Source organism: Dufourea novaeangliae, unplaced genomic scaffold, assembly GCF_001272555.1.
Source record: "Dufourea novaeangliae isolate 0120121106 unplaced genomic scaffold, ASM127255v1 scaffold299, whole genome shotgun sequence".
NCBI classification, from domain to species: Eukaryota; Metazoa; Arthropoda; class Insecta; order Hymenoptera; family Halictidae; genus Dufourea; species Dufourea novaeangliae.
The window spans coordinates 1,695,281-1,711,566 of record NW_015374192.1 but is presented as its reverse complement, the minus strand read 5'-3'; the positions used below and the strand labels follow the sequence as shown (position 1 = coordinate 1,711,566).

Below are 16,286 nucleotides of genomic sequence, written 5' to 3'. Positions count from 1 at the left end.
GATGCGAATCCTTCGTGGTCTCCGAGTGGCCAGGCATAGTTGAACCAGATGAAATTATTGTCGCTGCTCAAAGTAATCGAGGTATCAGGCTTGTTGATACTTCGAGGTAATAGTATACTTTTAAGGGGTTGAAAGAACTAACTTAACAAAGTCCTACTACGGAAGTTTTAATGGAATCGTAGCAGACGATTCTTCGATCAATTTGGAAGCGTAATCTTCACCGTTCTAGCACCAGATGCTTTGAGCATTGCTCGTGTTACGAGCCAAGTAACCGAACCAACTAGACTCGTGAAAGCCCTACAACCGTTGCCAGACTCACGAGACCGCGAAGGATTAACCAGAAGGGAAAAGATTCGTGACATTCTGTGGGGTGCAAAACAGTTACCTAAACGAAGGCACGGGGTACCCTTGCGCGGGACAGGAGAGCACGACGCTGGTGGCCGCTTTGTTCTCCATCCATCCACCCTTTAAATGGCCCGTCAACGTTGGCGCTTTGCTGCCGACCGGCTCTAACGAATCACACAGAGACAATAGGCGGCATGCTGTGAGGCTCTATGCTCTTGGACTAACACCGAATGATTAAGCGGGGGACAGGCTTGTACCTATGTGTTGGAACTGGGAACCCCTGGGCGGGACAGAACAGGGTCAGATCTCGCCCGATGACACGATCGTACCAAGATTTCTTCGCGTCGCTCGCGAATTTCGGCTTCTTCGTGGCCACCGGTTCTATCGTATCACAAAGAGACAGAAAGAGACAGAGACAAAACTGGAGACATGCTGTGACACCTCACGGCTAACTAAAGCTCTTTGACTAACGACGAACGATTTAGGTTACGATATATAGGTACCTATATGATGGAACTGGGAACCCCTGAGCGGGACAGAATAGGGTGAGATCTTGGCCAGTGACGCGATCGTACCATGACAGCTTCGCGTCACTCGAGAACTTTGGCTTCTTCGTGGCCACCGGCTCTGTCACAGGATTAGCCCATGCAGGGATGAAGATCACCTTTAAACCTCCAAGCTGTTTCACCGGACTAACCGGATCGTATTACCGGAACGCGATACTCACGAGGGAACAGAGGGTTTTACACCTGACCGTCGCTGGTTTAATAGACTTACGAAAATCGTATGTATAGTACCTCCGTGAGCTATAGTGACTTCGTTAAAAAAAAGCAAGGATTTGGGTCCCTCGCGCCTTTAAGTATTTCGGTGGTAAGTCAGAACGGTCAATGCGTTTTTTCAGGTAATGGTTGTTTGAGCTCTAAAGGTATACGTATACCAAAACTGGCAGACAAAATATACATTTCTGATCTCAAGTAGTTTTACATGCTATGAAGAAAAAGGTATTTCATATTCGAAAGGTATAAAAAATATGTCAGATGCGTAGTGAATGAAAGTGAATGGGACCAAATAAGTGCAGCCCTGAAGAAGTAGCAAAGGACACATTTAGCCGCTTGTTCCTTCAAGGGTATCACACAGCACATCAACTGAGATGGGGTCACACCTAAAGTTACTATAGCTCGGGGTGGCACTATACATTACTTCCCGGGAGCGAGCGACCGTTCTATGAAGTAAAACAGTTGCTTTCAGTGTGTCTCAATGAGGAACATTGAGAAACCTTCACGACAATGATTTCAGGCCTAGCACGGTAGTCGATGGCTTTCAATGGGGGAGATAATTTAGTACCTGGTTACGGGAACAGGATGCCCCTGGGCATTGCACGGCATGCTTGCTTGCGACCCCTCTTTACGGACGAAGAAGAACGATTTAACGTCTCCGAGAAAAGCGGGCGCTTTGATCCCCATAGGCGCTGGAGCAAGGGAAGTAACGAAGTCACGCGGAATTCCATTAAATTTATACAGCATCGTTTATCCCCTCGGACAGGGTTCCCCTGCGAACTTTTAATCGTACAATAGCAAACGAACGTTCCGCCGATAGCTCGTATCTGTTCACTCTTCGGGGGAAACCACTGAAAAGTTCCTCTAGACTCCGAGTCAACCTAGTTTTCCGTACCTATACACAGGTGTCGGATGGCCCTGGGCGTTGCAAGGCAGACTAACGTCCGTGTTTACTCTTCGCACCAACAGAGACAGTTTCGCGTCCACGGCAAAGCCTGGCGCCTTGCCCCCAACAGGCTCTAAACAACATATTCCACGTTCGATTATTCTGGAATGTAAAGTGTTTTGTTTGCGGAACACAGGACGACAGTGTGCTCCTCAACTGGACTAACACCACGAAGCCAGACCGTTAATTAATTCTAGTACCGTTTTGTTTGCTTTTTTTTTCGACGTGGAATTTCATCGATAAACCCGGTCACAGTGAATTCGATTACCTAGTGGTGGGCACAGGGCTTCCCTGCGCGGCGCAAAAAATGGAGATTGGCTGACCCTCGGATCGTCTGATCGTGCGGCTCAGATCGTCCGATATTAATCGGGGCGATCTCGCTGCGACCGGCTCTGAAATCGATCGTATATCCCGATTCGATATTATCGACAGGGACTCGCGAGAAATAGAGAGAAAGAGAGAGAAAGAGATTACCTGGTGGTTGGCACGGGGAATCCCTGAGCGCTGCACGCGAGCACCACGCTCGTGCCCTTACGCCTCGCGTATTTACTGAGGCTATCGTCGTTGGAGAACATCGGCGACTTCAATCCGACCGGTTCTACGAAATACGGTATACTCGAGACGTTTCACCGACCAATTATTATGTTACAATATAAGAGACTTTTGGAGAGATGTTATCGGATCTAACGACTCGATGGAATACTTTAAAGTGGTGGGTATTATTGTTACCTGGTGATTGGCACCGGGAATCCCTGAGCGCTGCACGCTAGCACCACGCTCGAGCCCTCCCGTCTCGCGTATGCGCTTTGGGATGAAGTATCTTACAAGTAGGTTCTAATCTAACTGGTTAGTTTCAAACGTTTCGTAAATGTAACTTCGAAAAAGAAAAGCAATACTTTCAAGTAGACTCGAGCCCAGACGAAAGAGGTTCGAATTTTTTGTAAGTACAGTAGAGGCACCATGAGAGTCGGATAGGAAGTTCCTTGTAATATTTTCTATTTCATCTCCACCACGGGGGGGTTTGGGGCCTGGAATCTGCCAGTCGCAATTTTTATTAACCCTCTGCTTTTGTTCCCGAGAGTCGGACTTCGTCTAAAAAAATTAATTTTGAAGTTGTTGAAACGATTCGCGGTGCACCGTTAAAATTTTGAGAGACTCACAGAGCCTGTACTGTATTTTGAGAAGCGTAAGCAGTACGTTCAAGTATATTCGAACCTTTTATGAGTACTTCTATCAGAAGTTCTCTATTGTCTGCAATTGTATGTGGTTTAGCGAAACTTATACAAAACTAATCCAGATTACATTTATTTACCCATATTTTTTTGCACTCGCTAAAATTTATAATTCGAGTACTAGATGTGAAGAGTTCGAATCTTTCTAACATCGAACTACTTACAAGTACGTTTTCAAATCTACAGGTACTCATTTTACAATCCGAAACCAACTTGTATAAAATGATTACATTGCAAGTACACTCGTTAACACTTCATTCCTTTTGAGTAACAATCAAAACCCATTGAAAGAAACTTGGTTATTGAAATTGACTCGGATTCATAAGTACATATTCAACTTGATCCCATCCCTATCTCTAATGTAACGTGTATATACCAGTCCGAATGAAATCACAGGGTTAACGTTCTACTACGCGTTCGAATTACCGAGCAACACGACAAGAATCGCGTTCATCGATGAAAATCGTAAACAGTATCGGGGGCAACCGTGCATTATTTCCATGGGACACGCGAGATTACCTGGTGGTTGGCACGGGGAATCCCTGAGCGCCGCACGCGAGCACCACGCTCGTACCCTTGCGCCTCGCGTATTTACTGAGGCTATTGTCGGTGGAGAAAATTGGCGACTTGAATCCAACAGGTTCTGGGAAAAATATTATCACGGTCGGGAATTACGTTTCACACGTTGGATAACAGCGGTGGAGAGAGAAAGAGATTAGAATTAATGGACAGATCGTCGGTGCGAAAGCCGAGAGCTGGTCATTCGAAACCGACAGACGAGCAAACGAGAAGGGATTGGGAAACTGTATCGATCATACACGGTGGAACGTATATAGGGGCGATTAAATGTCGTCTCACCTCGAAAGTGGAACAGGGTAACCTTGCACCGGGCACATCAAACTCACTGCATCGTTCGATCTCCCTTCCATAAATTCGACTTTACGAACGGTCGGTAGTTTTGGCTTTACGCTAGAGGTAGGCTCTGGGAATAATAGGAAAATCGATTAAGCCTGTGTTGGCTGTTACTGACCGTGTAATAGGGACAGGGAACCCCTGAGCGGGGCAAGTCATCGACACCGCGCTGGACGTTGGCGTCGGTCTCACCACTTTAATGTCGGCGTTCGTGAACTTTGGTTTCGCGCTGGACACAGGTTCTGACGAATGGAAATCAAATGACAATTTCTTGGAACGCTAATGGTTCTATTTGTTGACGCTGGGACTGGGTAACCCGTCAGTCCGAATGGAAGACAATTGAAACCATTTCTCTGCATCCTAAAACCTCTTTAAATAAGCTCTAATCGAAGAGGAGGCTGGTATACAGTAAATCATCAATCAGTGTTCGAAGATTCCTCGACATCGAGTGTTCGGACGTCATCCCCACCACTGGGCGTTTCATTGATTCCACATGACGTATGAATCTCAGTGTCGAGAAGCTTTCGAACACTCATCGATGATTTACTGTACACCTTTCTGAGAGTACCTGAACACGGGAACCGGAAACGCCTGCGCTGGACAAGGCAAGGTCAAGGCCAGATCCCGTTGAACGGTGTACGTGGTGTAGGTGCGTGAATTTTCCGTCATCGGGAATTTCGGTCTGGTGCTGGTCACCGGCTCTACGAGAAGAAGCCAATCAACCAACGGTTCAACGTCTGCTCTGAGTCAGTGGGACAGGGGACGACCTCGATAACGATCAACTAATTGTCTCCATCGATTCACCAACACCGCCGCGCCGGGCCAATTGAACCCGCGATAGCATCGAATTCACGGAAAAGAACGACCGACTGAAGTGCGATATCGATTAAACTATTCACAGGTGACTGAAGAACTGTTCCGTCGTGAAACAAAGGATGCTCTATCTCCTTGGCTACATTACCTCCAGTAGCGATAAGTTTGTTTCTGACGCCTGAAGATGGACCAAGAACCGGATATCGTTTACCTGAATGCTGGTACAGGAAATCCTTGAACGGGGCAGAGTAGAGTGATAATGGTGCCGAGCATCGTGCTGGGATTCATCGACTTCACGTCCATCGCGGTTAATTTCGGTTTGGCGCTCGATACCGGTTCTGCGTCACACGAAAAAGGAAGCGCACAACTCTTTTGGTAAGGGGGACGAATCTCTCTGATCGGTGTGGCTCCTACGCGTCTTTTCCGACTTACTTGAAGACCGGGACAGGATACGCCTGGGCGGGACACTGTAACGGAACACCCTGGGCTTCCGGGACTTCGAACGTTCGGCTCTTGTCGATGGTCGAGAACTTTGGCTTAGCGAAACCGACAGGTTCTACAAACGAAAGCGGCGTGAAATAAAAAAAAAAAATTGGGGCGATACACACCGAACTGACTGGGCGATCGATCGATCTAATACACTGTTGTGGGAAGAAACTTTCTTCGTGACTTTCCCTTTCATTTCCGAGGACGAAATCCACGAATTCTTCTTCGTCGACGTGTCTAATATACTGGGACAGGGTGGAACAGCAAGGAGATAGAGAGAGAGAGAGAAAGAGAGACTCGTCTATTTTTCTCCGCCAGACGGAGTATACCCCCGAGTCGACGGATATATCGACCTACCTAAACGTGGCAACTGGAAACGCCTGTGCGGGACAAAGCAACGAAAAGCCCGTGCCTTTCGTTACGCGTAATCCGACGTCGTTCACAGATGGAAACTGTGGCTTGGTGCTCGAGGCGGGTTCTAAAAACAGAACGCGAGACATGTACGCCGACGAAGGTCGTGCCGTATGGAGAGAGAACCTAGGAAGAGAGTCTTTGAATATGCTGGAATAGGGACGCCCCCTTTTGCCATACAGGGTCGTAGATGTACTAGCTCTGTCAATAGAGGGATCTTTGCATAGTTTAACAATTAAACCTCCGAGGTTTGCGTTTCACTTACAAGAAGCCATTTCCAAAATCCTTCGCGATCTGGTCCTACATCTTGGGTCTGCTCTAACAAACCATTTCAAGTCCTCTATGATCTCAGAATCCGATTCTAACTCATTTTCCCCATAAGTACAAACGAATCATCGAAAATTTCACGTTCATCCTAAATTGTGAGTAGCTTTCGACCGCCTACCTATAAATGGGAACCGGAAATCCTTGAGCAGGGCAGAGAAGGGTGACAGTCTTCATGGAAGACGCGCTGAATCGCTGAAGATCGCTCGGTCCAGATAATTGCGGTCGAGCACTGGATGCTGGCTCTAACGATAAAAATTGTACGTGATTCGCGGGACGAGGCTACGTGTTACCTGTACGACGGAACGGGAAACCCTTGGGCAGGACACAGCAGCGTCATCGCACCACCGAGTGCCACTTTGAACGCCTGTGAATCGGCCATCGTAGGAAATTTCGGCCGGGTGCTCGCAACGGGTTCTATGGGAGACAAGACCGTTTCTAGAGGAGCAAGAAATTGGCAACGAGAAACGCGTCAGCTATCGTTCTACGTTCCCACACACGACTTCGGTTTCTTCGACAACTCGCATCGATTCGCGTCTACCATTCTTCGATCGAGTCTATTCTCAAGAATTCCTCTATACCTGAACGCTGGAACGGGGAAGGCCTGGGCCGGACACATCAGAGTCAGCGGCTGATCGCAGTGGACCGTGTACGTACGCGAGTTTTCTGTCATCGGGAATTTCGGTTTCGTGCTGGCGACTGGCTCTATATAAGAGAAATTCCATGCAGACGTGATCATTGAGTCGATTTCGATTTTCGAAAATGCAGGGACAGGGTAACCGAGGTATCTAGTCCCGTGGTAACCGATGATCACACCTGGAATTCTTTGCTCTATTTTCACTGATATCTTTCAAACTACACACGTGAGTTCTAGGCATAGTTGAGCAGCAACTCTAAATCTCATGTCGATCATTAATAAAGATCACATCTCAACCAACTCTGATTCTCAGCCCACCTATGCAAAGGAACAGGGAATCCTTGAGCAGGGCACAGCAGGGTCAGCGTTTCTCCGAGGCTGGAAACGAATCCTCTGGAGTTATCCATCGTCGGAAACTTGGGTCGCACGCTCCCCACGGGTTCTACGAGAAGTATCAGGTGGAAGAACCGTGTTAGGATCAATGCTAACGCGTCAGCATTCGATGTTCGGAGGATTGGGGACAGGGGCCCCCTGGGGAGAAAGATGAATCGAATGAATCCCGTTCACCTCTTGCAAAGTATCAAACGACTACTACGTCAGGACGATAAGAAAGGTAACCGAAAGTAACCAAGCTTGTTTCGTTCGGGTCCTTTGATCTCGACGAAAGAAAGGAGGAACGAGACGACGTCGAAACTAATGAGCTTTCGGAAACTAGCAGCCTCAGATTCTTAACCGTAATCACGTAACTTGAAGGAACAAATTTGCGTCCCTACCTATAAGACGGAACAGGGAATCCTTGCGCGGGGCAGAAAAGCGGCAAACTTCCATCTGTCCTCGTCGTGAGTCCAATCAAGTTGATCGTACTGGAGAGTTTCGGGCGTGTGCTCGACACCGGTTCTGCGGATCGTCGACGAATCGTGAACAGACACGTGGTTTCGCGTTCGCAATCCCCGAAACGGGATTCGTCCCACTGTTTGATTCGGACTTACTTGTGCACGGGGACAGGGAACCCTTGGGCGGAGCACATCAACGTCACCGAGCCGTCTTTCATCGTGCGGAATCCTCTGGTATCGTCGATGGTCGGGAACTTCGGTCTCACGCTGCCGACCGGCTCTGCGCGTTATTTAATTGCGTTCACACGGACGGGAGTAACAGTAAGTGGCCGATTAAACGAGGGATTGGGAACCCCTGGACGGGCTCAAAAGGTCGTGGAGACCAACGCAGAACGACGCTATTTTATCTTTAAAGAGCATTTCACATTTGGATGTAATCGATTTCTGTGACAATGTGATTAACAAAGTGTTTTTCCAAGGTTAAAAGGTACACCTACTTTGATCTAGGAAATGCCTACTCTTCACCTTAATAATAGACCTTTTCTTGTCAGTAATTTCTAAAATTCTACCCCAATAGTCTCTATAACTTCTGTACCGAGATCGTACCTATGATTTGGCACCGGAAATCCCTGCGCAGGACAGAGAAGGGGCAGTGTCCCATTCGTAACGACTGTCAGACCGTTAATGTTGCTCACGGAAGGGAATTTCGGCCGGACGCTTCCAACGGGTTCTGCGTGAACGTGTACAAAAGAAGCATGAAAATAGATGCACGATACGGAACCGACCGCGACGGGATGGAACTTACTTGAACACTAGAACAGGGAACCCCTGAGCGGGACAGACGAGGGTAACCGAGCCATCCTGGACCGTTCGGAAACTTCTGGAGTCGTCGATCGTTGGGAATTTTGGCCTCACGCTGCCGACTGGCTCTGATTAAGCAACGAAATAGGACTTTCTATTTCCAACTATTGATAATAAATAGCCGCGAATTCGACGCGTTCCTTACTTGACATTGTATCTATACCTGCTTATGGGAACGGGGAACCCCTGTGCAGGGCAAATCAAAGCCTGAGATCCGTTTACCGACGTCCTGAATCCACGAATGTCGTCCGTCGACGGAATCTTCGGTCGTACGCTGCCCACCGGTTCTGAAGGAGCCCACGAACAACGATTTATACGATAGATACCAAATACTTTATGGAACGGGGAACCCCTGAAGGGAACTGGGTCGTTTCAATCGCCACCTAACTTCAATACCTTGTTCAGCCTAGGACTTCGATCTATCGAGTATTCAGAAGGAATTCAACAGAATTTTTCTCGAAAAAACATGGGACTACGGATCAGAGTTGGGCACAATTTTATTCGAATAAGACATAGTGAAAAGCTGCGTTATCTAAGGGCATCACTCTGTGCTTTAAACAGTTAATGAGATTAAAGAATTGTTTGCCAAACGTCGACTTATTCAAGAAGAAGTATTATTTTATTATATTTAGAATTTCCACGTGTAAACAATTCAAAAATGACGAACTACTTTCTTTATATTTTATTCGTTATTCGAAGCTCTTTATCTAGATAGTGAATTTACCCATCTCTGCTAAGGATACCTCTATACGTCCAAAATACGTAGAGACAGATGCAAGAAGCTTCTAGTCGAAAACTATTTTGGAAAATCCTTTCACCAATTCGAAAAACCCTATTTCCTTCTCCTTCGTCCCAAAAAGTCTCGATGTCGCCTATTCGGTTTCAAGCTCCATTACTTTCGATCGTGCGAAACGTTCATTCACCCGCGTCAGTGATCAGAGATATCGTACCTATTAACCGGTACCGGGAATCCTTGGGCAGGGCAGAGAAGTGGTAAACTGGCTTTCGATTCCGTCGAAAGTCCGTTTATGTTGTCCATTGACGGAAACTTTGGCCGTACGCTCCCCACGGGTTCTGTTTCGGAACGAAAAGCCTCTGTGTGACTTGCCGGGGGCCGTGTTTCGAGTCCCCTGCTCGGACCCTCTACAATTCCTCGGGTTACTGTATCTCTTGGTGAACGTTATCCCGAATCTCTCGATACCGTCGTGACATCATCGCGAAACGACATTAACTTTGGTCCCGTTTCGACGCGACACGATGACCATCGTGTCCCAAAATAGTTGTAAGTTCTTCAAAGGCGTGATTCCTGGGTGATTTGAAACAACTTTTTCCTTAGCGAAACATAAGCTACCGCGGGAGCTTAGCCGACAGACTCGCGCTCTGATTAGTCAGTGTTTTTTGTTAATATCTCGTTAACAAAGCCTCGGAGAACTTTTTCACTAAGGAAAAAGTTGTTTCAAATCACCCCTGGAAACATCCCTTTCAATGACTTACATCTATTTTGAGATACCCTGTACGGTAGAATAGTTCTGCCACCCAACGAAGCTGCGTGTTACTCTCAGACTTCCTTCGATATTCACTGTAGGGCTGTCGAGGGAAGAGCTCGCGAGACGGGATATCATTAAAAGTCGACAGCTGCATTGAGCATCGCATTTATTCCACGTTGTGTGCACGACGAGCGACCGAGTCTTTTGACACCACGTTCAGAGATACATTATGAGTGACGTTGAACTTACCACGCGAGAGCGAAGGACAGAGCCCGGAGATCGCGTGAGGGCGCCGCAAAGCGTCGGTACAATGTTAACTTTCGTTTGATTTTCGTGTTGTTTTCTTGACTTTTTTTTTCCGTTTGTCTCTCGAGTTTCGTTTTTGTATCGGTTGTTCATCCGAAACCGATTCATGCCAAGAGTGAAGAAAATTTTTTTGGGCGGGCGGTGGCGCGTGCCCGCAGGGGTACCCTGTCCCAGCATTCAGGTTCGCCAACGAGCTTGATCCTTCCAAATATTCTCAACCGTAGAATTCTACGCTGCATTTTTTGTTGTTGCTTTTTAAAATAAACATTGCATAAGGGACATCGAATTATTTCTGTGTCTTGGACCGACTGCTTCGACAAATTAATACCGATCAAGCTCGTTGAACTATGTGATTACACACGTACGTTGACGTGTTTACTTGGCCGAGGACAATTGATTTTCCAAGGTGCGTCGTTATAAAAGCATAGCTTCTCAACTGTTAAGTTAATTAAACTCGAACATTGCACACGGCTGGATGGTTTCACTTTGACTCGTGGAAGATCAATTGTCCCGGTTAATAGTTTCGAACCCAGACAGATATCGACGAGACGTTACGCTTTGTACAAGTTTTCATGTATACAGTATAACACGGATTTGACGTTTCATTAGACGAATTTCTCTGTCGTACGTATCGATTCATGCACGCGTTTCTCAAGAAATAAATATCAAAGATCAACGTTACGTTATTAAAAAGAAAATCGATAAAAGATTACAGAACTGAGACCGATTTCATTGGAAAAAGAGACATAATCACATTCTGGATTATACACGAACTTCGTGTCCAGGTTCGAAACTCAGACACACGATTCTGATTTCATATAAACAACAGAAAAAAAGAAAGACAAGAACAAACATTTTATAGGAACAGACTTCCACGTTCATTATGAAACACTTGAGGAACTGCTCAATCAGCAAGAGTATCGAACGAATCAGAATCGTGGTTTCAATGTTAGTGAACGTGTTCGTTTTCTTTTTTTTTTTTTCAAGTATCACTTACCGGTAATGACGAGTCGTCCCTTCGTGGCTGACAGTCTTGTCTCTCCTGTGAGTCTATGCTTGGTCCTGCACTGATAGGTCTTGTATCCGTCTTCGGGTCCAACGTCGCGGATGTGCAATTCTCCAGAGGGCAGTACCAAATATTTTCCATCTGTGATGGTCCAGCGGCGAATGGGAGGGGAAAAAGAAATGCATAGAGATTATTTTCACGCCGTTCTTGATTTCCCACGTGTAACTTTCTACCTCGGGATAATTGACTCGATCAAAGCGGATACTTGAATCGTATCGATATTGAAACAGCTTAATCGAGAAGGACGATATTTTACGCTTCCCGTCGATGCCCAACAGCGATCAGAAATATTCAATTATCCCGACCGACCGCACGATACTCGTCCTCCGGCCGTTCGTGCGCATACACGTACACACACGTGGCCGTGTGTGCGGACGAGTACAATGCCGTCTTGATTAATACATTGGCCCGCATGCACTCTATTACCTTCTACTACCTTGGCCAAGTTCGTTGGACGTTGAATAGCGACGGACTCTGTATCTATCTCGCGCTTTCACCGTTCGACGAATCGTTTGGCGATACAGGCTCGTTCGTCAAACAACAGCCCGTTGAGGGGAATATCGAGGTTGTATTGTTCGCTCGATGCCCGTGAAATCTAAAAAACCGATTGTTCACGATATTCCCTTTGATCCTTTTAACCCCTTGCGTGATCCTCAGACGATCGGACCATAGAATTTCTATACTGTATTCTTTGATGTCAGTCTATTTGTGGTTCGGAAAACGTTCCAGAATTCCCTCGATCCCATCGGTAACGCTAACGACAGGTTAACCGAAGAATTAGGTAACCTTTTCGGTACGACGACACCAAGGCGTTATGTTCTTCCTGACAGCCGAGGAATCAACCCATTAACACTTTCAGTCACTTGTTTCAATAACGCTGCTGACGCAGCGGTTGCGTTTTTGTTTGCACGCACCATATGCATTACGGTGAACAAAGAGAAACAAAACAGAGTACAATAATGGAAAAACTAACATTATATCAGAAAACAAAGCCATTTCCGTTTTAAACAAAAAACCGCTGCTGGGAAGGGAAATGAAGTTTCAGCCAACAGCAGAAGTGTTAATATTCCTCCTAAGGTCTTCACGCGAAAAAAACGCTTCAGCGTTTTTCTTCGGCCACAGCGAGTATCCTTTGGACCACTTGTACACTCGTCGTCCGTACCGAAAAGATTAAAAGTCCTTTCGATTCGAAAGCCACGATGACATAGAAACAGATCGACGAAAGGGATAAAAAAATCCAAGTTTTCCATTTTCAACCTTATCGTTCAATTGAAAAATTTGCTTTTACGTAGGTGTGTTCCATTTATCTGGACCACCAGTTACAAAATAACGGACGAACGAGCCCGATTGCATGCAAACAACACCGATTACAAGCAACCACAACCCATTTACTACATTTAAGTAAGTGCACACACAGGGGGAAGGAACGTGTTCGAGAGAGTTTGCGGAACTGGCAGAATTGAAACGGAAGGGAAGGAAGTCTGGGACAGCGCGAGCAGCGGCAGTCAACGTCGTACGAAACAGTTTTTCGAGAATATACTTCGGCATTTTCGAAACGAGGGGCATCCGGGCTTTCGAACGATTATCATCATCGCGTGCCAGACATGTTCCCGTCGTCGGTCGATCGTTTTTCGTTTTTCACGCGATCGAAAATACATACGAGTGGAGGCCGATGGAACGAACACGGTCTAAAAAAGCAACGCCGCGGGGGAAAAATAGCTATTATTTCCAACGTGATGCTGATCGATATCCTGAGCCATTATTTTTTTTCCCCCTCGCTATAACATATTTCCTTTCACCCCAGCCTTGCCCCAATCGTCTTCCCATTTCCGTTAGCCTCGTTTTCTCTTTAACCCACGATCGTGGCAAACAGGGCGTGAGAATATTAATTTGTCGTAACTTTCAGAAATTAATCGAGCAACGCTGAACGTCGCTGAACTTTCTTCATGGTGAGGATAAATAGTCCGTGTTTCGCACCCCCTGTATGACAGCGATCGTGTACCTGTTGCGTGTTACTACCTCTAGTACACAAGAACGAAACGATTTCTGCACATCGGGATCGCAGGAGGACATCGCTCGTTACAAGAAAACTGTTCAAGGTTAACGTGATTTCGAATCCTTGAACCCCCCAGAGTTGGGCATAATGTTATTCGAATAATACATAGTGATAGCAGTATCTAAGAACGTCATCCTGGCCTCTACATAGTTAATGTGATTAAATAATTGTTTGCCAACTGTTTAGTTATTCCAGAAACAATATTATTTTATTAGAAAAATTGGAATTTCCACATAAATACTTTTTCTTTGCGTCTTTTATTCGTTATTCGAAACCTTTTATCTAGATAATGACTTTGCCCATCTCTGCCCCCCACCGCCAGCCGACAACAACGCGTGTTCTTCGGCTGGTTCATGAATGAAAACGCAATCACAGCCTGTCTTTCCGCGGCCTGGGGCTAAACGAAGCGTGCGTACACTCGCGAGTAACCAAGGCACCACACGTTGCCCACCGTTTCGACCGCGCGAAAAAAAAAAACGGAATAATCGTCGTCGCGACTGACGGCGATCACAGAACGTGACGGAAAATAAAAGATCAGAAAAATAAGAGAGAAAAAATATGAATCATGGCGGTATGAATGAGACCCGTTCCACTTGTTTTCCCCCAAGGTGGAACGCGGCACGTGGGCGTGTGTGTGTGTATTTGTGTACCGTAATCGGCGGTAGGGTATATTTCAGTGGTCTCGTCTTCGATCCAAGAGTCAACCTCGACGAATTCGGCGACGAAGCTCGGTATGTGACACTTGATAATTGCGGCGTTCCCCCGAAGGACGTGTTCGTCCATCACGTTCACTGCATACCGCTGCCCGACAACTGCAACCAGACACCGGTTTCCGGTTTTACCATAAGCCGCACAACGATGCGCGCAGCCTCGTTGTCCCGCCAAAGGGGAACATTCGAAAATTCGTGCGAGCTTTTTTTCCATTCCTAACACAGTATATGAAGGTCCAAAACGATTGAACACGTGAGTGTACTGACTTAAGGTTGGTTTATACGTACTATCTGTTCAGACATGGGATGGTTTCGTTCAGAGAAGAACACTTAGCGTTTATACTATCAGTTTATATCCGTTCGTTGCAAAGAGGCTGGGTTATTTAAATACCGTTACAACATTTTTACGTAAAATTAAAATTACAGTATAGTTTAAAACAAGACCAACAGTCTCTATTATTTAAACGCTTATACTTTCAACGATTTATGACTTGAACATCGAAATAAAACGTGTCTGGCTACGTACAGCCTTTTTCACTGTGGCAGTCAACGTGTTGAAGAACTAGTGGATGAGGAAGAAAAGTTTGTCCAGTATTGGCAGGATATATGTGCGTGATTTTACTACTATTTTAAAAAAAAAGTAGAAAATTCTTAGGTACGATGTTTAAAAAAAATAAACGTACATCATACGGAGAGTTAAAACGAATATATCTGCCTTTGTTTCACAGAAAAGTATTGAAAATAAGCTATAAAAAATGTTTCCCAGTCACGCTTCAACGTTACATCCGCAGAACCTTTATCAGAAATCTCCCGCGCGCCTCAACAACATCGTAGAAGTCCGTTCACCGCGGAAATCTCGGACGATCGGTCGATAAACTCCTCGGAGCCCCAAGCACGCACGAATCCAAGAATGAACCGCCCACGCGGCAGGCGAAACAAATGAATCACGGTGGATCTTCTAAACGCTAACGTCTCTCTCTCTCTCTCTCTCTCTCTCTCCCACCACGCGGAAAAATCGGAAAATCGGTTGCTCCGCGATCCCCGTGTTCGTGCTGCATGCTAATCAGAATACCGTATGATTGTCCGTCGGCCAGGTAACTGCCGCCGGTCGAATCGATCCAGCCCACCACGTCCACGTGGTCGGCGACGAACGATGGGACCTGACACTTGAAAATCGCCGCGTTCCCGCGTATCGCGAACTGATCGTAAACCTGAACTTCGAAGTATTGGGCGACCACTGGAACCAAACGAGCAGACAGAGATGGAGGGAAAATAATAACAAAAAAAAAGAAACAGAGAAAGAATGTGTAGGCACACAGAGGCTTGTCCGACAAACTACAGACGACAGTGCCACGGGGCTTTGATCCGGTCGATTAAAATTTCAATGAACCGCGTGGTGGTCGGCTTCGCAAACTGGCGGATAGTTCACCGTCGGACTCTTCTCTCTTTGCCCCGATGGAAATTAGGCTAGGCCAGCGGACATCAATTTCCTCGTCGGTTTGATTAGTACCAGGGCTTAATCTAATCCGAAATCACGAACGAGGACAACCGCGACCGCCCTCCCCTCCATCTCCCAATTCATGTCATTCCGTTCTCCACGATTCTTCGCTTCGTTCCGACGGATCCGCACCATCAAATATTTGACGGAAAATATTGCCTCGTGCCGGTTTATGGTATTTACCCGGGGAACGGAACTGGGCCATTCCGCGGCGTTACGTGAAATGTACATATTATTACGTACTACAGTGGGGTGTACTACAACGAACTAATTGGTTGTACGGTTTATACTTAAATATTGTGTGTAATTTCACAAACTATAACAAAATATGGCGACTGACATTCTAATATTATCCGCGACACTGATACTAACAGATTTTTTAGATACTGGTATATGACATTGTGAATTTGCATGAACTTCCACAGTCCGGTTATAACATTGATTGTAATAATAAAAGCTGTTCGCCGTAGCATTCGACCACCGTATCATCGTTCATTATAGCATACACCATTATATGTATCTCTGTCCATCTCGTCCAGCCAGACACTGTCTCTCGAATCATGGAAAACTCGACGTGATCCACGCGG

The 16,286-nt window shown here is 46.2% G+C and overlaps 1 protein-coding gene across 1 annotated transcript in view; it reads right to left on the bottom strand.

Annotated features, from left to right (window-relative positions):
• The window catches only part of LOC107192198 (Down syndrome cell adhesion molecule-like protein Dscam2), a 56,373-nt gene that overhangs the window by 32,491 nt on the left and 7,596 nt on the right, over window positions 1–16,286 (bottom strand). Inside the window, exons 4-5 of the mRNA XM_015581405.1 lie at window positions 11,367–11,516; window positions 9,527–9,650 (exon numbers count right to left, since the gene is read on the bottom strand). Of these exons, the coding sequence (XP_015436891.1) occupies window positions 9,527–9,650; window positions 11,367–11,516 (274 nt within the window). The remainder of the gene's footprint in view (window positions 1–9,526; window positions 9,651–11,366; window positions 11,517–16,286) is intronic.